Genomic DNA, 23,596 nt, shown 5'->3' on the forward strand with positions numbered 1-23,596 from the left:
TTTTTTTTTTTTTTTTTTTTATCGATAATATATATTTTAACTAGTTGAGAGTTATTTTTAACCATCTAAACAAATTATAATTTTGAAAAATTTTCAAATATATTTAAGCACATAAATACTAATAAAAAAAATAAACAATTTTTAATCTCCATTGTCACAAATTATTTTCTATTTTTTTAGGAAAAAAAAAAATGGAAAGATTAAAATTATATTTTATTAGAAATAAAAACAATTGGCACGCAATATGAAAGGGAATGTTCTTGGGGTAACTTTTTAAGCATAATTTAATTTATTTTAACATAATCCTTTGTTTAATATTTTTTAGAAGCACTTTCCAAGGAAAAGCAAAAAGATTTTACATTATAATTAGAAAGTAAAAAAAAATAGTTATATAAATTATGATTTTCTGTTTTAATTAAAAAAAACAAATTATGGTTATATAAACACTTTTAAGAAAAAATAAAAATAAATAAAAAAGATTATAGTTTTAAAATATCGGAAGTCATCTGAGATAAATTAATGATATTTATACCAACGATAATACGGAAAGGGCAAAATGGTAATTTTGTAAAATTTCAACGATAATAAATTAATGAATTAAATGATTAATATGACTAGTTAATTTACAAATTTGCTATTTAATTTAAATTATTTTTAAAATTTTATACTAATTCAAATTACGATGTATGATCGAGATAACAGTATAGCCGATGATGTATAGATTCGAGTCTATTTTTACAAACTTTAAGAGTACACGAGGACCAACAAGAAGCAAACGAGCAACGACTTCACATATATTTCGATTGCAGTTAAGTCCCGGATATACATATATTCATATTGCTGATAGGTCCCCATATTTATACATATTTATATATTTGGACTTACAGGAGTGAGCACTAGTTTCTAGAGACACAAAGCTGTACTCATTTTGCCGCACGCCAAGTGGTTATCACAATTCCGCCGCGGGCTTTGGCTACCTGATTGCAGTTCACCGCTACAGGCATCTTTTCTCTCTTCTTCCTCGGAGGTTGCTCCGGCTTACACGGCGCTTGCGGCAGAGCCGGCCTCACCGCCGCCCTTCTCGTCGCCGGTGCTCGACCGAAGTATTCGTCAATTAGGTCAAATCCTTCTCTTCCAATCTTTGCCAGGTCACCACGACGAGCCATAATTTTTCTCTCTTTCAAAGACTCCTTTTGTTTGGTTTGTAAATCTTCTTTGGGTTTGGCCCATTTTATAGCTGTGGAACAAAGCTTAATTATGGGGACTTTGTGGGCCCCACAGATGGAATAAGTTTGTTAGAAAATAAAATAATAATTTCTTTTTTTAATTCAAAATAATGAATTTAATTTTTTTTATTAAATTAATAAAAATAGTTTCAATAATACCTTCATACTTTAAAAATAATAATTTAAAATCAGCTCCCGATGAAAACATCCTACTTTATTTTAAAAATACCCTTAAAACTATAAAAAAAAAATCATTAATAGGTTCAAATTTTTTTAAATTAAAAAATACTTTTATCTGTCTATAATAAATTTTTTTTTTAATTCAAGAATATATATATATATATTAAAGTTTTGAAGGTATTATTAAAACTTTTGAAAGCTTAAGATATTTTAGAAGAGGTAATCATCTCAATAAGAGATTAAATAAAGCGAAGAGCTTCAAACATTATAAATGGAATTTATATGGTCATGATTGAATCATCCCGAACACTTGAACCTTGAGTGTACTAAACTCCAGTTAAATTCTCTAGTTTGAGACGAGAAAAGAGGGCGAGAATTAAAAAAAAAAAAGGAATCGGAGATAGAATTTTGTATGATTGCAATAACTTTCACACAGTGGATTTTATTCTCGTGGGCCTTAATTTTTTTTTTTTCGGTTTTTGAGTTATTTGCTAAAAAATAATCTTCTCGAGGGCTTTTCCATGATTGCTAAGGCATAATCCAAATTCGAAGCTAAGTCCCACCAATCACGAAAAACGTCGAGATACTATCAATTTGGAGTGATACTTCGTGAGGAGTTCTGAGCACACTTCGAACCATATTTCTTTTTCAATTAATTTATATTTATTTAGATTTTTTTCCGAAAGTATTGGATTCAATATCGAGTAAAATAATAGATTTTGATGCGCTATAAAATAAAATAATGGATTTTAATGCAGCGTAAGGAATTAGGAATATTTTGAGGTAATTATTTTAGTATATGATTAAGTATATTTTGATTTATCTTTTCAATAGATTATAGTTTTGGAACCTTACAATAAACAAATGGATTAAACATATTTTTATCAAAGTAATTTTTTTAAATAATACTTTTAACAGTATAGCTTAGGGTAATAAAAAATTATTTATTTACCTTCGATTAATTTCAAATTATATTTATGTTAGAATATATATGAGTATTTCTGCTTTAAAATTAATATAATTTTTTAATTATTATTTTTAAAACAAATTTAAAATCCACTCTCTAAACGGAATGCTTTTATGACCGTTGAATTGGTCTCCCGGGCGGTGGAGAAGGCTGGGTCGGCCAATATTCTTTTCAAATTGGGTTCGGATGAGTCCGGTTTATGACGTCATAATGCTGACGAAACGATAAAATATTTTTCTCATTTCAATTAGATTTAATTTTTTAAAATTTCAATTTAGTCCTTGTATATATTATTCAATTTTTACTATTTATTATTTATTTAAAAATTACGTCACATATATTTTAAATATTTTAATATATCTAAAATTTCATTCACTCCTCTGACTCTTTTCATCCTAATTAAATTAATATTAAAATACCAATATGAGAATAACTCAGCATTACTAAATTGATGAATCTTTTTTGGCAACACTCCTTGTCTAGGATTTGGAATCCGAATTCGATACCTGATGGCCTCGGCATTCCTCTATAACATAATCACGTTACCCACTCCTCGTTTCTTAAGAGTAAAAACTATCTCCACGGTCCAAACAAGAGGTAAAAGCACGTTTAACCCTGAAGTTCATCTGATTGAGACACCGAAAATGAAAGTGCACATTGTTGGTATAGATAATGACTTTCAATTCTTTTAAGACTTTTTCAATCGTCCTAGACACGGTCTCGGTTAATTCATATACCCTTATTTACTCGGGTGTCACATTTTTTATTAATATTTTTAAGAGCACAAACTAACAATTAGGGCAAAGGGTATAAATGTAAATACATTCATGGGGAGGGCTTGATTGTAATTTTAGAAAGAAAAGGTAGCTTTATTCGTATTTATCCAAGGGATATTAGGCAACATTCTATCCGAATATACCTACCAAAGCAGTTCCATAAACTGATTTTTTTTTAAATAAATAAAAAATAATTTCTGATTAAATTAAATTTAATTCCAAAGTTTAGAATTTCCTTTATTCTGATTAAATTAATTTATTTTAATATAATTTTTTTAAACATGTTTTTGAAGAAACACATTAAAAAACAGCATTATGGTGAAAGAGATTTTCTATTTTATTTTTTTTTTAAAATAATTTATTGTTATATAAAAAATTTTAAGAAAAAAGGTAAAAAAAATATTATAATTTTAAAATTTTTGGCATACGTTTGAGATAAATGGATAATATTGCAACACTAATAAGAAAAAGGGTAAAATGGTAATTTTGTAGGGTTTTTTTTTTTAAATACTATATATAATTATATAGCTAATATCATGAAAATTATTGTTATTTTTAAGACATTATTATCATATTAGTTCTTAAAATTCAAGAAAGCCATGCGGGTGACGTGTCATCCTTTAGTATCATCTATTATATTATATAAAAATATTAAAAAAATTAATGTAGACTTCAATTATGCCCGTAATATCATTTTCATTAAAATAAATTAAAAAAACTAAGATACTTAGTATTATTTATAATTATATATATATATATATATAATTGTGTTACCATTTATTTTATTTTAAAATATTATTGACATATTTAATTTTATACATGAACTAAAACAAGGATCTACGGTTCACATTTACGTTCATAATTAAGGTTTTGTGTTGAGAATTAAATGATTTCTTGTCTTCGACATGACTGTAGATTCACGGCCCGTTTCGAGATTCACGCTAAAAAATTGTTACCTGCAAGCGTAATAAATATATACAAACTTTGGAAGACTGAAATAAGATTTAAATTTTATATTCTATATAACAACTCTAACGCAACATAGAAGTTGACAACAACGTTTCGTAAGTCGAAGCCAACTAAACCGATCGAGCTTACACATCCAGAAAAGGGAAAGCAAAGTATTCAGAGACTATGAAAATGGAGTCGATGACAAAACACATCACTAAAATGGAGTAATAAAAGTTTGAGCAGACTGTTAGGTCACCAAACATTGACACGACTTAGCCTTTATACATATCTCAGAATATCAGATGGGACTAATATAAATAGAAGACCACCTCGACCTAGAAAGGTACGTAGTTTTATCATGCTCAAATTGATACTATTTCATCTCGATACTAGCTTAAACATCAGAGCGTGCTGGACAAAACACGATATTGGTATAAGATTCTATCTTACAATTTACTCGATCAGAGGACAATCAAGGTACCCGATCGAAATTCGATCGTAAATTCAAATCTCTATTACCGATTTTGGAATTAAATTCTTTACGAAAAGATTCTCGAAAATAATAATAATAATAATAATAATAATAAATGGACATGCTCCAATTACCAGACACCTGTGGTAAAGGGAGGCAACATGCCTTGAAAAGTCGGTGTTTAAGGGAATCAAATTCCACCTAAAGTTGGTACTTCCACTTTTGAATTCACTTTAAATCTAAATTATATTCTATATTTTAATACAAATATTTGAATTTATTCTTTTCGACCATTATTATATTTTCATTCTCCCTTACGTTCCATTTACGTTACTCAATCATTAATCAAACTCAGAATCGTGTTAATTATTAATTAAGCACTTGTACGATTTTAATCGATCAATAATATCGAATGTTTAAAAAATTCTTATTATATTTGTCGAGGATAATATGGATTTTTTAAAGATTATTATATAGCATATTTATTTTATTATTATTTAATTTTGTAATTATTTTTAGATTATTTATGAAAATAAATATATTTTTATAAATTAACATTTTATTTTTATAAAAAAAATTATCAATGGTTAATTATGCCTTAATCAAAGTTAATTTTTTAAAAATTAAAACTTTTATTTTATTAGTTAAAAATTGTTCTACTAAACAGTTTTGGTTATCAAATGGGCCGTAAATCTTCTTTAGAGATCCAACTGAATTGGGCCGAACGAGAACTCAAAATACTGCATCAGCCCAAAATGCATCTCCAGGCCCATTTTCAATCTGACGTGGAGTAGCAATATTAAAAAATATTAAATTATATAAATTTGGATATTTTTAACTTTTTTATCTTCCAAAATTACCTCTAGAGTTTTTCACTGAGATAAGATATCACGGTTACGAAGTATGTTGCAAACAGCTTGTCGAGCAGCCGTCTCATGCACGAAGAACTGTCTTCGCTCTCCCAAATAAATTTACTCATGAAAACTCTCATTTGTATGAATCAAAATATAAACGTAACGTGATTTACAACACTATTTATGAAAATTTACCAAGACGTAAACATTAATTACCTAAATAATTTTAACCATAGCAATTGATATGACGAATAGTAACATTGATCTTAATCTTTTATACAGTTGTAATTGTTCCGTCCGTGTCAATTATCTTTCTTTATTTTAATGAATTTTTTTTATAATAATTTCAAATTTTAAGCGTAAAAATGAAAATCTTCCAAATTTATGAACATATTTGTTAGTAACTATCTCATATCTCCATCATCAGATATTGTCCGCTTTAGTTCGTTACATATCGTCGTTAGCTTCACGGTTTTAAAACATGTATGTTAGGGAGAAGTTTTCACACACTTATTAAAAATGTTTCGTTCCTCTATCTAACCACTGTGAGAGCTCCAATCCACCGTCTTTGTGGGCTAGGATTCTCCCCGACACACTGCCCAAAGTTGATTTTGATACCATTTTATAACAAATCAAATCTAGATATTATTTTCTTTGAATTTTCCTTCATGGTTTTAAAATAGGTAGAGAAGTTTTCATAAGAAATGAAACATTCCAGCATGAATACCTCTCGGTATTAAAATATTTTTACAATAAGTCTTTTTTTTTTTCTCTCCTTAATTAATTAAATAAAAAAAAGAGTTTTTTTATTTTTTAAAAATGGATTTAATTAGGAAACAAACCACAACCAAAACCAAAAGCTAATTCAAAATTCCACTGGTCATTGGCCAATTTTAACTGCGATAGAAACGGTAAAAAAAAGAAAAAATTCGTAGACCGTCAATCAATTAAAGGAAATAACTGCCACTCAAATTTACCTTCTATTTTTACCTCCCTTTCCTTTCCTTCCATGCCAGAGCCAAAGGGGCAATCAATCGTATCTCTACCTTAAAGGCCCCGAACGCTCTGAAAGAAAACAAAAAAAAAAAAAACCCCCAAAAATAAAAGAATAAATAATTAAAAATTAAAATTATTATTTTTCAAAAATGTCCAACGGATTTGATGCCGAAAGCGACAAAAAGAAGAAGAAAATCGCCGTCATTAGCGTTTCTTCTTTAATCCTCGTCGCTATGGTGGTTGCCGTCACCGTCGGCGTCAACAACGCTCCTCAAGAGGATCTCGACGACGGCGGTGGAGGCGGAGGCGGCGACGCTCATGATCACGGTGACGACGCCGAGAAGATTTCGTCATCAACTAAAGCAATCAAAACCATTTGTCAACCAACGGATTACAAAGAAACTTGCGAAGAGAGTTTAATGGTGGAAGCCGGCAACACAACCGACCCGAAAGAGCTTGTCAAAGCCGGGTTCAAAATCGCCGTGGAAAAACTTAACGCGGCGATTAGAAATTCCACTACGCTTCAAGAATTAGCTCAAGACCCAAGAGCCAACCAAGCTCTTCAAAATTGCCGCGAGTTATTGGAATACGCCATCGACGATCTCCACGATTCTTACCATCGAATCGGCACCTTCCACGTGTCGAAATTTGAGGAGTTTGTTAACGATTTAAAGATTTGGCTTAGTGCAGCTCTCACTTATGAACAAACTTGTCTTGACGGATTTGAAAACACTACCGGCGATTCCGGAGAGAGAATGAAAGAATTTTTGAAGTCCGCTCAAGAAATGACCACTAACGGCCTTGGTATTGTCAGTGAATTGTCCAAAATTTTGGGTACACTTGACGCGCCGGCAGCGACTGGGCGGCGACTTTTGGACACTGACATTCCCTTGTGGGTTAGCGACGGAAAGCGGCGGCTAATGCAAGTGGGGACGGGGGCGATTAAGCCCGACCTGGTGGTGGCTCAAGATGGGAGCGGAAAGTACAAGACAATAAATGAAGCTTTGGTTCATGTCCCGATGAAGAGTAATAAAACGTTTGTGATTTATGTCAAAGCCGGGATTTATAAGGAAATTGTTGTTATTCCTAAGCATATGACTCATTTGACCATGTATGGCGACGGACCGACCAAATCTGTCGTTACCGGTAATTTAAATTTTGTCGATGGCATTCAAACTTTCAAGACAGCTACATTCGGTAAGTATCGATGAATTTATTTATTATTATCATTATCGTGGATTGATTGATGATTTAACGACTATTCCAGCTGCTATTGGAGCTAATTTCTTCGTTCGAGACATGGGGTTCGTGAACACTGCTGGACCGACAAAGCACCAAGCTGTAGCCCTACGTGTCCAATCGGATCGAGCCATCATTTACAATTGTCAAATAGATGGGTACCAAGACACTCTCTACGCCCATGCTAACCGTCAGTTCTATCGAGACTGCATAATCAGTGGCACCATTGATTTCGTGTTTGGCAACTCTGCAGCTATCTTCCAAAACTGCAAGCTAGTGGTTCGTAAGCCATTGGATAATCAACAATGCATTGTCACAGCTCATGGGCGGCTCAATCGTCGTGAACCGACGGCATTGATCTTCCAAGGCTGCCACTTCATGGGTGACCCGTCTTACTTGCCGTTCAAGAAAGTGAACAAGGCGTATTTGGGGCGGCCATGGAAGCAATATTCACGAACCATTATAATGGGGTCTCAAATCGACGACTTGATCCAGCCGGAAGGATGGTTGCCGTGGATGGGCGATTTTGCACTCAATACGTTGTTCTACGCCGAGGTACAGAACAGAGGGCCAGGGGCTGATCAGAGCCATAGAGTAAAGTGGCGAGGAATTAGACATATTACGCCGCAGCACGCCGCAGCTTACACTGCCAGACGATTTATTGACGGCGATGCTTGGATTCCAGTCAGAGGGGTCCCCTACTCTTCTGGAATGATGTAAATGGAATTAAGGAGACGCCTTATTTTCACCACTTCGGCATCGAACACTGCAAATCCAATGGAATAAATAAATAAAATTTTAATTTTTTTTTTCTGGCTTTTTTTTTCTTTTTCTTTTTTCTTTTTTCATATAAAATAATTATAAAGAAATTGATAATTACCAACGATGTCATAAAAAATGATTAAAAGTACGAAAATGGCCTTACATATTCTAAATAGAAGACGATGGAGTGTAGTAGTGATTTTTATCCATATACAAATTATAAGGGTATTAATGTAATTTTAGGGGCATTTCATATTTTTTTAATGCTTTAATTTTAAGGATAAAAATATAAATTTTATTTGGATTTTTTTTGTTCGTATAAAATAATTATAAAGAAATGTATAATTACAATATACCAACCGGTGTCAAAAATGATTAAAATTACGAAAATGTCCTTACATATTCTAAATAGAAGAATGTCCTTACATATTCTAAAAAGAAGACAAGGGAGTGTAGATAATGATTTTTATTCATGTACCAATTATAATAAGGGTATTAATGTAATTTTAGGGGCGTTTCATATTTTTTAATTTCTTTAATTTTAAGGATAAAAATATAAATTTTATTCTGCTTTTTTTTTCTCATATAAAATAATTATAAAGAAATTGATAATTACAATATACCAACCGATGTCATAAAAAATGATTAAAATTACGAAAATGCCCTTACATATTAAAATAGAAGACGATGGAGGGTAGATAGTGATGTTTATCCATATACAAATTACAAGGGTATTAATGTAATTTTTAGGGGTATTTCATATTTTATAATTTCTTTAATTTTAAGGATAAAAATATAAATTTTATTCTGGCTTTCTTTTTCTTTTTTTTTCGCATAAAATAATTATAAAGAAATTGATAATTACAATATACCAACCGATGTCATAAAAAAATTATTAAAATTATGAAAATGCCCTTACATATTCTAAATAGAAGACTATGGAGTGTAGTGATTTTTATCCATATACAAATTATAAGGGTATTAATGTAATTTTAGGGGCATTTCATATTTTTTAAATTCTTTAATTTTAAGGATAAAAATATAAATTTTATTTGGCTTTCTTTTTTTTCGTATAAAATAATTATAAAGAAATTGATAATTACAATAGACCAACCCAGGTAAAAAATGATCAAAATTACGAAAATGCCCTTACATATTCTAAATAGAAGACAATGGAGTATAAATAGTGATGTTTATCCATATACAAATCATATACAAATTATAAGGGTATTAATGTAATTTCAAGGGTACTTCATATTTTTTTTAATTTCTTTAATTTTAAGGATAGAAATATAAATTTTAAAATTGTAGAGACTAAATAGAAATAAGGAGAAAATATCACAAAAATTGAAAAGTACTTGTTCGTATCTTAGTTTACATCTAAAAACCAAACAGATATTTACAACTCCCATCCCGTTCCGTTCCACATGGAACCGTTATCTTTCTCAACGAACGGCCGCCGATTCCTCCTTCTCCAGATCCCGTTTCGTTGCATCTCTACTTAGAATCCTTTTCAAAGACAACGATTTCACAAAACTCGTCGTTGTCTCCGACATGTCGGCTGCTGGCCTCGACTCGTCATCCACCAGCTCCACCGATGCCGCCATCTCAACCAGACACTCACGAACCGGTTCATCCTCGCTAGATCTCGAACCCGGTTCGCAAACATCAAGAACTAGCTCCACCGGGTCATTAGATGGGCCGGATTCGGATCCAGGTTCGGGTTTGACCTCGGATCTACAAAGCGGGCAGGTCACGTGCGAGTAAAACCACATATCAATACACCCCACGTGAAAGCTATGGTTACATTTGGGAATAGTCCGCCCGATTTCGTTCTCTTCAAACTCCGATAAACAAACCGCACAATAAACCGGATCCGGGTCGGGTTTCATCGAGTGAACGAAAACGGGTAGGGATTTGAGAATCGACTGCGGCAAACCACGCGATGAAGCGGCGGCAATTCGAGGCTCCGTTGTGAATTCAAATTGCACACGGCGGCGACGGCGACGGTGGCTACGGGATTGTCGGCGGCTGGAGGACAGGAGATACAATCGAACATAGAGATGAAGACAAATCATGAGGATAACGACAAATAACAACACAATGACTGCGCCGAGCATAATTTTGCCGCTGAGAGCGTAGCTTTTGAAGGACGACGGAGAGAAGAGTCCGCCGCCGTCATCGTCGTCCTCGGCGGCCATGAAACGGCGGCGTTTTAGTGTGTCCGGGAGAGATTGAGAGAGAAAAGAGCAGCGAAGGTAACTAATTTGATAATGGAAGAGAGAAAGAAAGGAATAATAAATTTAAAGGAAAATGGGAAGGAAGCTTCGTGAGGGTTTCTATGAAGTTCTGTAGGTCAACAAGAACAAGATTTAAACGGCTGCTAAATTATTATTTAATATTTTTTAAAATTAAAAATTAATTATTTGGATTTGTTATGAAATGGATTTGGCAGTAGTGGTCTAGGCAAAACAAATTACATTGACTCAATTAAAAAAATAATAAATAGTGGCTAACTTAATAAAAAATATATATGTTTATTTATTTATTTTAAATTTAAGGGTATTATTAATATTTTTATTCATTTATATTTATTTTCTACTTATTTTAAAAAAATTATAGGATAAATTTTATTGTCGCTCTTGGTAAGATCGTTTAAAATAATAATGAACTATAAAATAAATGAAAATTTTCGCTCTTCACCACGCCCCGGGACATCTCTAATCATTTTTATTGTTGTTACTGAAAATATAAATAATCATGAAAATATTTTTTTAACAATTAATTAAATAAGTTAGATGGACTAAGATACAGAAAATGTACCTATTGTAAAACCCGATAATAATAATAATGTCTTTGAAGTTTGTACCTTTCAGTCGGTATTAAACCATTAAACTATACTCGAATTGATAATTGCATGGCTTATTAATACAATTTAAAAAAAAAAAAATCTCGAACCTATTATGACATTTTTCGTGTTTGTGTTTTTTAAATAAAAGTGAAATGATAATTCGAGTATTGTTCGGTAAATAAGATATGGATTGTTATTTTAATAGTCGATGGTTAGACGGTGCACTCGGAAATGGATGAATTAAAAATAATAATAAAAAATAAATAAATACTAAAGTGAAGTGTGGTTAAAATGGATTGAAAAGTAATAGGAAGCTGCCTAACTAAGATGGTTGAAACGTCCTTCCGTGGGCCCAACTATTTGGGCCACTGGGTGTAATTTTCTGGGCCCATTTGGTTTGTCAATTTTCGATTTTATTTTTTCCAATAATACGGCCGTTCCATTTACGCTTGAAACAATTTAAATTTTAAAAAACAATAAAAAAAATAAATAAATAATTTCCTTGACTTAACGATCTATCGCTATAGAATCGACGACTCCCAATAAATAATTAATAAATAAACACTTTTCATTTTACTAATAAACTAAAATGTTTATTATTTTGTTTAGGATGAATTAATAAAAATATTATTTAACTATATTTTAATTAAAAATAAATTACCAAAAATTACAATAATATTTTTACACTTTTTAAAAATTCAAAAATATTTTTATCATTTATTTGGGATGAAAATTAATTACGGTTAACGGTCTTAAAAATACTCTTTTAGTTTTAAAAAAATATTTAAAAATAGTATTAGTTAATATATTTAATTTTTTTAAAATATTAAAAAATACTTTAATTTTTTTTTTAAATTAATGATATACATTTACCCTTGGTACCACGTTTCAAAAATACTTACGAACTCTAACATTAAAAAATTTGGAGATAATCTATAAGGTGTTTGACAAACGGTTTTTGTCCATATATTGACAGTAATAACTTATTTTATTTTATTTTTATTTTTATAAATATAAAGGATACTAATTCTACCTTTAAAATTTTGTGGGTTTTTTTTAAACACTATTAAATGTTTAAGGGTATTTTTGAGATTTTTAAAAGTTAAAAGATATTATTGAATATTTTTTAGACGATGATATTTTTATTAATTTAGCCATTACATTATAATCACTTTTTATTTTATTTTATATTTTATCAAAATTTTACAATATAAAGAAACTTAGAGTAAAAAATACATGTGAAAATGTTGATAAAAATATAGAAAGTCAATGGAATTTTACATTTATTTATTATTTATGAATTAAAATATTATAAAAAGTTTAAAATCTTAGGGTAAAAACTTGGGCCGCTTGGAAGGCCAGAAGCCCAAAATTACTGGGCTTTAACCATTGGCATCACTAGTTTAAAAACTGGGCTGATATTTATTATTTATTTATTATATGCTTTAATAAAATATAAATTTTTAATATAGAATAAACCCCACATGCCAATTTCGTTACGCTTCATTTTAGAACATAAAAGTATGATTTATAGACAACAATTTTTAATTATTTATACACGTGAAAGAAAATATGTTAGAAATGGATAAAAAAAAAAGGACGGTTTTAAAATTTTAGGTCAAAGCTATCGTGGAAATATTATTTTTCCAAACATGTCCATAACCCGAAATGTACTTTTGGTCAAGATGTTGATTAGAAATGATGCAAAAGAAAAGAAAAAAACAACAACCCCAAAATTAGCCTTTGTCTGGTTTAACTCGAGAACGAGTACTCGAATCTTTGATCTTTTAGCTAAGACTAGCTGAACCATATATGTCGAGATTGACAGTATTGATAAGTTGAGTTTCGTAAAAAAATAAGGCATCTTTTGCTTACCGTGATTTAGTTTTTTTTAATAAAAAAAATTCACTCATTTTGAGGTTGGCTTACGATTTATATGCTTTCAGTAGTTATCCGCTCTGTGTATGGCTACCTAGCGTTTACTATTGGCACGATAATTAGTACATCAGAAGTATGTTCAAATCGAGCATCAATGTTTGAAACTGTAATCAATATTTTATGCACTAAGCTATGTTCAAATTGAATAATTATTAGAAGAGGGAGGAAATGAAATAATATTTGAAAATAAATATTTAAATAAATAATTGTATTTGATTGCTTTAATGGAAAGAAAAGTAAAGAAGAGAGCTTAGATTTAGGTTAACGTCAATTCAGTCACGTGCTTCTGTGCCCTCAAAACATCCCTTTTTCACGTGTTAATCTGCCCCCTACCCGGTTTTTTATTTTTATTTTTATTTTATTATTTATTTTCTTATAATTAATTTAATATTAAGTTTTATAAAACACTTTTTTTATGATAATTATTTTTCTTAATTTTAAATTAATAACTTAAATTAAACCAAATATTAGTGAACTATTTATTTTCTAGCTATTATTTAAATACAATTTTTTTTTATTATTAATATTCGTTTCAAAGTTCTCACTCCAAACAATAAAAAAACTTTAATTATTTTTCTATATATATATATTTTTCAATTTTGAAAATGCATTTTGACCTAATTTAAAAGATACATTTTTTTAATTAAAAAAAATATAATTAAGATATAAAAAAAAATATATTATTCCTATATTTTAATTAATTGACATAAAAGTAACTTTGTTAATAGTTCAACGAACATTAATTTGGACGAGTGATTTGACTTTGGGACCCATTTCAAATAAACTTCTTGCCTAACGTTTGAATTATAATTATATATGTGATGATCCAATTTTTTAGATTTCGAAAATTAAATTGAAACTAAAAAAAACGAAAGTAAAATAAAAAATAAAAATATAATAAAATTTAAAATAAGAAAAAGAAGTCAACCATCCAAAATTAAATCTAATCCTAAGATGATATTATTCAAGAAAAGCGTCTAATTCACGAAGAATTATTTAACCCTAACATCTATAAAATTTATCGTTTTTTACTTCTAAATCGTGTGTTCTTTAAGACCTGTAAAAATTAAAAACTTTATTTTCGTGTCTATGTATTCTATATTTTTAGCTTGTTTAATTAATAAAGAACGATATAAATTAAAAAATTATTTTTTTATTAGAATAAATAATAATAATAATAATAGAATGCTTTAAATAATTTTCGATATCATAAACTTTTGAATGTTCTTAACTTGCACGTATATGATTATATAATCATGAATTTTGTTTATTTCAAATTATTTAAAGATTTTCTTCCACTAATTTGATAAATTTTAATATAATAAATTTATGTCAAATCGAGTGTATCAATAAATTGACCCCATTTTTAAATGAATGAGATCATAAATGGTTATTGTATATACGGTATGATTTTTTTTTCTTCAGTATCTTAATCATAAAAACTTTAAAATTAAGCGTATTTGGCATGAAGTAATCCTATGTTAAAAGTGTTGGATGATGAAAGTTCCACGTGTCGGTTAATTTAGGGAATGATCATGAGTTTATAATCAAGGAATACTCTCTCCATTGGTATGAGGTCTTTTGGAGAAGCGCAAAGCAAAGGCATGAGAGCTTATGCTCAAAGTGGACAATATCATACCATTGTGGAGAGTCGTGTTCATCTAACATGGTATCAGAGCTATGCCCTAAACAAATATCGAACAAAGGGCTCCAAACGTCCACTCCATTGTTATGAGGCATTTTGGAGAAGTTCAAAGCAAATATCGAACAAATGACTCCTAAAGTCCAACATCGGCTAATTTAGGGAATGATCCAGAGGCCTTTTGGGGAAGCTCGCGATGAGAGCTTGTACTCAAAGTGGACAATATCATACCATTGTGGAGAGTCTTCTCACTTCAAGATAAATAAGTAACGTGATCATGTAACGAGAATACAAGAGAATATCAGAGTCATTGAGTATCGAATCTGAATTTCAATTCGTGGTTTGAATCATAAGCATGAGACGTTTTTTCAAACTATCTCGTTTCTCTCCCTCCAATTTTCAAACTATCCGTCATCCATTAATTTCTTTCGATATCTAAATATACAGTTTTAATGATTTCAAGTACCATCCGAACCTTTACGTTTACCCTAATTCAAATGAAAATTTTTAATTTCTCGATTCTCGAGAATTCTGGATGATCATAAATTATTTCTCCACCTACAAGAATTTTAATAGAAAAAGGAGTGGAAATAAAACAATTTTAAATGAAGTTAGAAATAAATAAATAAATAAATAATTATTTTGTTGAAATTAAAACTGTGTCGTTTTGTTACTCATTGGGGGAGACGGCAGAAAAGGTGTCGGTGGTTTGAGTTTCTTTGTTTTCCCATTCGGTGCCTGAGACTTTGGGACCAAAGAAATGGCATTTTAACAACAAATTCCATTTTAATGGAAAATTTAAAATAAATAATAAATAACTATAGGAAGATTATGACAGTTGGATACGGCGTCGTTTCCACCAACCATTTTTTTTTTTAATTTTAATTTTATTTATTTCTTTAGTTCCATCACTATTTTTTTAAAATTTTTTTTTAACTTATAGAAATCCCATCTTAATGTAAAGAAAGAAGGGTTGGAATGAAATTTTGCATAGACAAGATTATCTCAAGTGGGTGTAATAATTATCGACGTTCGTTTATCCTAAATCGATAGCACATGGATGGTCTTGTCTGTGTGTGACATCCCAAAAAGGCGATCAATAATCTTGATCCTTATTTTGATTGCAGTTTAGTCTATTAAAAGAGATTTTGATCCGAAAAATATTGTTAAAGTATATGTGATTCACCAGTTATGTTTACATGTAACTCAAGATCAAAAGTCGAACTTATATTTAACATGTGTGTTGGATTAATATGAAGCGGGTTCATAAAATTATATGAAATTTTAACTAATCAAAATCTAATTTTTATATGTTTGTTTTTTTTGGGAGAAGAAGGATAGTTAGTTGAATGATTAATTGGTGGGAAGATAAGAATTGTGGGAGCATTTTGATTTGGTATGAAAAGAAGAGGCAAGAATTTGATTGCTATGAAAGGACGTTAGTATTGTGAGAAACCTAAGCAATCAATATCCATAAGAAGGCATTTAATTAAATAAAATTAACAATCTTTTCTTTCTAAATCAACTTTAGGCTTTAAATATATGGAAAAAATATATACAGTGCCAAAATAATAAATTTTTACCTACACCTAAGCCCTTGCCAACCCAAGGTCATCGGTAGTGAATATTCTTCCCTTCAAGATTTTTAAAATGCGTCCACTTTTATAAATAATGTTTCGTTCCCCTCTCCAACCGACATGAGATCTCACAATCCACCCCTCTTTGAAGTCTAGCGTTCTTGCGGCCACTCGTTTTCATTCCTCTTATAAACAATATTTCATTCCTCTTTTTCCAATCGATGTGAGACCTCACAATCCACCCCTTTTCGGGGCCCTACATTCTCAGTGGCACTCGTTTCTCTCTCCAATCGATGTAAGACCTCATAGTATGACTATCAAATATTTTAAACTCACCATTATTATGGATTTGGACTCATAACTTCAAACATACCTGAATCAATTTGTCCATTTTCTTGACGACTTAGGAACAATAACCATCGAAATATGATCATCAAATTGGTTCGAGAAAAGTGGAAGAGATAAACGTGGTAAGGAAAGCTACATGAATGGAAAAACAATGAGCCCCACAATTTTGGTAGTTGAAATATACCTTATATTGGCTGTACATATAGCACTACCTTCATAAGAAGAAGACGTACAACATGTGGTGTTGTGACAAATTCAATTTGACTATTGATTAGTATGTATAACCAAACTTTTGGCTGCGCTTCTAAAAATAATAATAACAAACCAAACTTTAGGCAAGAAATTGCATAAGCTTTCCCCATTTATTGAGCTTAAGGCACCTCATTTACAACATGTTCTTTTCTTTGAATTTTGCAAACTCCAACAAGAAAGCTCCACTTTCTTTTTATGCTTTCTTTCTCCCACAAAATGAAAATACCTATGTTTGTTTTAGTCCTATTCCAGATGCAAACGTTCCTAATTCAACTTCTAATATATTTAAAACCGTGCTGAAATTAAACTTAAGATTAACTGCAATCAAATAGTAAAAAAAATGATTCTAAGTAAAATTTGAAGATTTGATTGAATTGAATGCCGTAAGAGTCACATGTACCATCATATTTAAAAGCATCGGAAACATTAAAGAAATTATGGGATAATTATGGAACTAAAAACCTATTCGACTATGAAGAAACACTTTTCCCACGTGAAGTGAAGAGAAATCAAGGCATTATTTTAAAACTTAAAATAAGCATGATCGTTTTACAAGGAGGGAAGTGGAAATGTTCCCCTTAATTTTGGAAAGTGCCAAAGTTCCATAAAATTATGGGTATTTTTTTTTACGTTATTTTCAACTTTATCACATGGTTTACACAAGAAATGCATGTTTTATACAAATCAAGCATATAATACCCCATGCCCATATAGAACTTAATGCCAACTTTGTCTATAAAAAGAGAGCCTACGGAATATTTTATTAACATATAAATTATCACGAGTAATTAGCATAGCTATAACCTAAATTTATAAACCTACCTACCAAATATACACTTCACTGTCGACCTAAGTTATACAAACTTTAATTCATGAGTCCATTTGAACATCCAAACGATATAATATCTGAGCTTTCATCAACATACGAACAAGATACACAAACTAAAAGTTTCTCGACATGATTTTAAAATTAAGACACTATTCAGCTCTCTATTCTTTTTAATGTTGGGAGTGCCACTGAAGTCTTATATTAACTATGAATGAGGAGATCATTTGTCTATAATGACAACTATCTAGTGTCAATATGATCATTTGTCTATAAAGACAACTAGCTGATGTCAATCTGAGTCATAAAAACTTAGGTTCAAAATGGACATAAAAACTTAGGTTCAAAATGGACAATAGAAAATATCGAAAAAGGTCGATTGTTCCCCACACTAACTTGATGAACGGAGTTCCTTTTTTCCTCCTAGAACTTTTAATGGGGAGCAAAACTAAAGAAGGGCCTTCATGCATCTTAAAGAGATGAAAGAATGTGTCACATAGACGCATATAAAAGAGACCCCCACAAAATTGGTCCAATTCCCATCTCTATAAATTAAAATCTTTTCTTTCTTGCATGCCCAACACTCACTTTGCTTTCTTCCTTCTCTCTCTATCCCCCCCTCCCCCTCTTTCATGAGCACAGAGAAAAGAACCAAGTTGGCAAAGGAAGGAAAAAATATGCTTGCAGAAGAGAAGTTCCAAAAGTACCCGACAATGGCAGAGGTACGAATTCTTGAAGAAAAATCTTCTCAGAGAATAATAACTGAAATAATAGAACTATATATTATTAATGGCTTACCTGTTTGCTAACTCTTCTCTGGAGTCTGTTTTGAAGGTGCTGGACGAGCTGAAGCAAATGGCTGACATTGGGTTCCCTGTTTTGGCAATCGGCTTAGTGGGCTATCTCAAAAACATGATCTCTGTTATTTGCATGGGCCGGCTTGGCACTCTCCATCTCGCCGCCGGTTCTTTGGCCATCGGCTTCACAAACATAACTGGCTATTCAATTCTCTCAGGCTTAGCCATGGGAATGGAGCCACTCTGCAGCCAGGCCTTTGGCTCTCACAATTCCTCCATTGCGTTTCTCACTTTACAAAGAACGGTTCTCATTTTGCTTTTTGCTAGTATCCCCATTGGGTTTCTTTGGCTCAATTTGGAGCCTCTAATGTTGGTCCTCCACCAGAACCCAGAAATCACTAGAATTGCAGCTGTTTATTGCCGTTTCGCAGTCCCTGATTTGGTATTGAATAGTCTTCTCCACCCTTTGCGTATTTACCTAAGAAACAAAGGCACCACGTGGCTTGTCATGTGGTGTAATTTGTTGGCTATTCTCTTACATGTCCCCATTGCCATTTTCTTGACTTTCTCTCTTGATCTTGGAATCCGTGGGATTGCTCTCTCCAATTTTATAGCTAATTTCAATACCCTTTTCTTCCTTTTACTCTATTTGACATTCAACACTCGCAGTACTCTTTCCGCCTCCTCCTCCAAGGAGGCTAATCTATTTGTGCCACTGAAAAGCAGCACAGCCGTAAGCGCCGCCACGGTGGGGGAGGATTGGGGAATGCTGATCAAGTTGGCCATTCCTAGCTGTCTAGGAGTCTGCTTGGAATGGTGGTGGTATGAGTTCATGACCATTCTCACTGGGTACCTCTATAACCCGCGGATTGCACTCGCGACTTCAGGCATTGTAATCCAAACAACTTCGCTAATGTACACATTACCAACGGCTCTCAGTGCCGCTGTCTCAACCAGAGTCGGCCACGAGCTCGGCGCCGGCGGGCCCAAAAAGGCCCGACTGGCAGGGGTGGTGGCAATAGGATTGGCCTTGGTGGGCTCATTGATGGGGCTCTCACTGACCACCATCGGCAGAAGGACATGGGGGAGAGTTTTCACAAAAGATGAGGAAATTCTAGAGCTGACAATGGCGGTTCTGCCCATAGTCGGGCTGTGCGAGCTAGCAAATTCCCCACAAACAACAAGCTGCGGGATTCTGAGGGGAAGTGCAAGGCCAGGGATCGGAGCAGGAATAAACTTCTGTTCATTTTACATGGTGGGGGCGCCGGTGGCCGTCTTGTCGGCGTTTGTTTGGAAGTTTGGGTTTGTGGGTCTTTGCTATGGGCTTTTGGCAGCTCAGATGGCATGTGTGGTCTCAATCTTAATAGTGGTCTTCAATACAGATTGGGAACTGGAGTCGATCAAAGCCGAAGACTTGGTAGGCAAAAACACCGATAACGTCTTTGCACATGCAAGCCACACAGCCATACGTGAGGAAGGTCCTGAATTTCTCAAAGAACCGCCTGTTCAAAAACAAGACACGTAAATTCAGATTTAATTTTGAATGATACAACTGTAACTAGGATTTAATTGGAAGCTATACTATATGTTATAATTACCTTCATTTCTCTTCAAAGCCTATTATTTTGTTTGATTTATTAGGTAAATTGGAATTGGGATAAGTTTGTAATATATTGAGATAGTGATTTTTTTGGTGGAGAATTTGGTGCCATATCAATGGATGAAATTTCCCTTTCAAACGATCGGAAATTATATAACGAAAAAAATGGCAGAGGCATATGGAAGCACAGTAATAGACCAGCCATGTGTTGTGCGGTGTGTGTGTGTGACCATTGAGACAACAAATGAAACGTGCGCTATGCCACAGTGTATTTCGTACATGCAAATGCATGTATCCATAAACAAACCTTCAACTATACAGCTCTCATATTCTTCAAATCATCATATATATACAATGTAGGACATTATAGTCATTTCCCAAGGCTAGATCTTCAGTTATGGTCGCGAAGTAACCAAATTTATGGGTTTTTTTTTTTTCTTTTTCTGAGAAAACACCTTTTTTGTTTTAACTTATGGTAAAAACTTTTAAAGTTAGACGTGATATTATATACCTTGGAATTTGGTATATACCTCATCACACTAGCTTGATTCTTCTTTCTTAAAGGTATAAAGCAATGCTGAACCAAGATATCTAACCAAAAATGTCCAACTTTGTGCCTGTTCAGACCCATAGCCCAAACTCCAAGAGTTTTTCCTAATCAAGTTCACTCAAAGCTTCGAAAATTAGACGTCTTGGAAGGACAAATTTCTAATATAATCATATAATTCCATCAATACCATTGGGATATTTTCTATACAACAATCTTTTATATATGTGATTAACCAGACTAACTAACGCACACCTCAACTGGTTTTGGTTGTCAAAGAAATTCGTAAGATATTTTATCTTAGGTAGGTGGTCACTATGGTTTGAACTCATTTCTTCTTAAATTCCCTTGATTTTTAAATGAACTCGTTAAAAGTTGTTTCGTGAAGTAGTATGTAAATCAATCCTGTAGATATACACGTATTTTCAATCTTCATTTCTTTGTTCAAAGAACTTCTCAAGTTCAGGAACTTTCAAATCAACTCAACCGGAAACAAGTTTAGAAGATTTAGAATCCAATCTGGTTTACTGTAGTAAACAGCCAAATATTGTTTTGGAAAGTCCAAAACAATTTCATATCATTATTCCCAAGCAGCACCTAAATCATACAAAACCTCTGATAAATGTTCCTGTCTTGGGAGTTGGGTATTCCATTAAGAAAATAAAATAAAATAAAGGCTTCGCTAAATTTAAGGACTTTGTGCATGTTAGTGAGGCAAAGATGATGTATAAATCTAATTGTCTTACCTGTCAAACTCAAACGGGAAGAGGTCATTAAAAGTTGAATCCAGCTTCCTTACCTGTGTGCAAGAAAGGCAGCAAAATAATGTCAAACAATTAGAGAACAGCGTGGCTTTATGCTTCTTCTGCAGACTCTTTAGACTAAATTTAATGAAATGTCGTTGAAGATCACTGCCTTTTTATGTCCTCTGATTGCTGACCCTTCAACTAATTTCCAGGGAATGAACCGATGTCAACTGAATATAAGCCCAACATTTCTGCCAACCGAAGAAAGCAAGCTTGACTACAGATTCATTTAATAATGACTTCATCACTTAAGAACTAAAACATGATTACTCTTTGCATTAAGTATCCAAACAGAATTCAAAAAGTTGTGCAAATAATCTTTCCTCCCCATAGGGTGCAGATCGGTGGAAGTTAAAATAAAGATGTTAAGTTGTAACAAAAAGTAGATGTTAAGATGTTTGATAACCATTTAGTTTTGTTTTTTGGATTTTAAAAAAATAAAACACTACTGTCATCTATAACTTTTTTTGTTTTGTGATCTACTTTCTACCGATGTTTTCAAAAACCAAGTCAAGTTTCCAAAATTAAAAAAATAGTTTTCAAAAACTTGTTCATGTTTTTAGAATTTGACTGAGAATTCAAATGGTTTAGGAAATATGAAAATCATAATCAAGACATTAGTAGGAAACCAGCCTGAGTTTTAAAAACTACAGAAAACTAAAAACAAAATTGTTATCTAATGGTGTCATATAGAACTAATAAATTTTATGATGCAGTTTAGTGATAATTTTGGCTATAAGACTATTGTAATTCAAACTATGTATAGAGATTCAAACCTACTATGTATATAATACAGATTACCACTCAGCCAGTCAAGAGATAATTCAATTTTATGCCAAGAGTTGATTAGTTGAGACTTTTCATGTTGAAAAGAAGAAAAAGAGGGGAAAAAACTATGCAGGGGGTAACCAAATTATGCAGAGACGTTACATCAAACACCTAGCGTGCAACAGTAGTGGCGTGCATACTTTACAACATGGAACACCAATGCAAGATTCTACATTACAATCAAACTCCATTTCCACAACGACGATGATATAGTAATTGATACGACCTGAAAACGACCGTCATGTAACCGACTGAGTGATATGGAATCTTCATAACGATAAGAACGAATTTGCTTTTCTAATTCGAAATAACAGCCTCAGTAGGAACAAAAAAAAGCACAAGAAACACAAGAAACATGCATAATGTTATGAAGATTTAACTAAAACTGCCTGCCTGACTCTGAATTGCATCGTGAGAAAAGTGAAATTTCCGACCTCAGTAAGAAAATTACTGACAGAGAAAAAATGAAAAACTAATAGAAATTTTCTTTAGCGAGAATATGGAATAATTTACCAGTCATCTCATCTCACAGTTGCTGTTTCTCAATCGCAAACTATAATGCTGTTCGCTTATCAACTCCGATTGTCGAAGAATTGGCTCCTTGACGACGAGATGCCGGGAAACATCCACCAGATATGGGACACTGCAAGAGGATATAGGTCATGAAGTTCGTTAGTGTATTTTCCATGGCGGACATGAACCGGCAGTACTGATGAGGATAATAAAGCAGGACTAGTCGTAGAGTACCGATATTGCAGCACCAGCAACACGATTGTTCCCCAACTTTCTCGATTTCGATTAACATATTCATCAACTCCATTGGCAACAGCAAATCTGAATTCCATTGTTCGTCCCGACATAATCCGCCATTGTTCATCAAAGATCGGTGAGAAAATTTCACATCATATGACAGACGTCCACCACACCAAATCGTTTTCAACAAGCTATGATTATCGCTCGGCATTGATGTGGAATTGGAGAATCTTCTTCAAGTGATTTTGACTTCCGAGACAAGAAAAAGGAAAAATAAAATAAAATAAAACAATGGAAATATTGAAACCACAGGAGATAAACTTCAGTTCTGATTTCGGAGACGATCAAAGTTCGCGAGCAGGATCTGTTCAATTTCCTGGCGGGTTTTTTTTTTTTTTTTTTTTTTTT

At 32.2% G+C, this 23,596-nt stretch overlaps 3 protein-coding genes and 2 long non-coding RNA genes across 6 annotated transcripts in view; 3 read left to right on the forward strand and 2 right to left on the reverse strand.

Annotated features, from left to right (window-relative positions):
- Positions 1 to 8,632, forward strand: part of LOC111460413 — a 12,004-nt gene extending 3,372 nt beyond the window's left edge. The window contains exons 2-4 of the long non-coding RNA XR_002713420.1: positions 3,067 to 3,078; positions 5,709 to 5,710; positions 8,620 to 8,632. This is a non-coding gene — a long non-coding RNA (uncharacterized LOC111460413). The remainder of the gene's footprint in view (positions 1 to 3,066; positions 3,079 to 5,708; positions 5,711 to 8,619) is intronic.
- Positions 6,572 to 8,406, forward strand: LOC111460411 (probable pectinesterase/pectinesterase inhibitor 21). Its single transcript, XM_023103664.1, has 2 exons — positions 6,572 to 7,619; positions 7,690 to 8,406. The coding sequence occupies exons 1-2, from the start codon at positions 6,572 to 6,574 to the stop codon at positions 8,379 to 8,381; spliced, it is 1,740 nt and encodes a 579-aa protein (XP_022959432.1). The 3' UTR covers positions 8,382 to 8,406.
- Positions 8,633 to 9,720: 1,088 nt separating the features above from the next.
- Positions 9,721 to 10,749, reverse strand: LOC111459976 (RING-H2 finger protein ATL2-like). Its single transcript, XM_023103053.1, has one exon. It carries the CDS (start codon positions 10,622 to 10,624, stop codon positions 9,869 to 9,871), a length of 756 nt encoding a protein of 251 aa, XP_022958821.1. The 5' UTR covers positions 10,625 to 10,749; the 3' UTR covers positions 9,721 to 9,868.
- A 7,442-nt stretch (positions 10,750 to 18,191) lies between these two features.
- Positions 18,192 to 20,272, forward strand: LOC111460053 (protein DETOXIFICATION 55-like). The gene is made up of 2 exons (XM_023103134.1): positions 18,192 to 18,579; positions 18,692 to 20,272. Exons 1-2 carry the CDS (start codon positions 18,490 to 18,492, stop codon positions 20,177 to 20,179), a joined length of 1,578 nt encoding a protein of 525 aa, XP_022958902.1. The 5' UTR covers positions 18,192 to 18,489; the 3' UTR covers positions 20,180 to 20,272.
- LOC111460054 lies at positions 20,075 to 23,558 on the reverse strand. 2 transcript variants are annotated; one of them, XR_002713365.1, is made up of 4 exons: positions 23,183 to 23,558; positions 22,949 to 23,078; positions 21,548 to 21,600; positions 20,075 to 20,156 (listed from the first exon to the last, which is right to left on the reverse strand). It is a non-coding gene; the product is annotated as an uncharacterized LOC111460054 (long non-coding RNA). The 2 variants fall into 2 exon arrangements; XR_002713366.1 differs by having other exon boundaries at positions 21,548 to 21,798.
- Between the last annotated feature and the right edge of the window lie 38 nt (positions 23,559 to 23,596).

Source organism: Cucurbita moschata, unplaced genomic scaffold (assembly GCF_002738365.1).
Source record: "Cucurbita moschata cultivar Rifu unplaced genomic scaffold, Cmos_1.0 Cmo_Scf00023, whole genome shotgun sequence".
In the NCBI taxonomy this organism is placed as follows: Eukaryota; Viridiplantae; Streptophyta; class Magnoliopsida; order Cucurbitales; family Cucurbitaceae; genus Cucurbita; species Cucurbita moschata.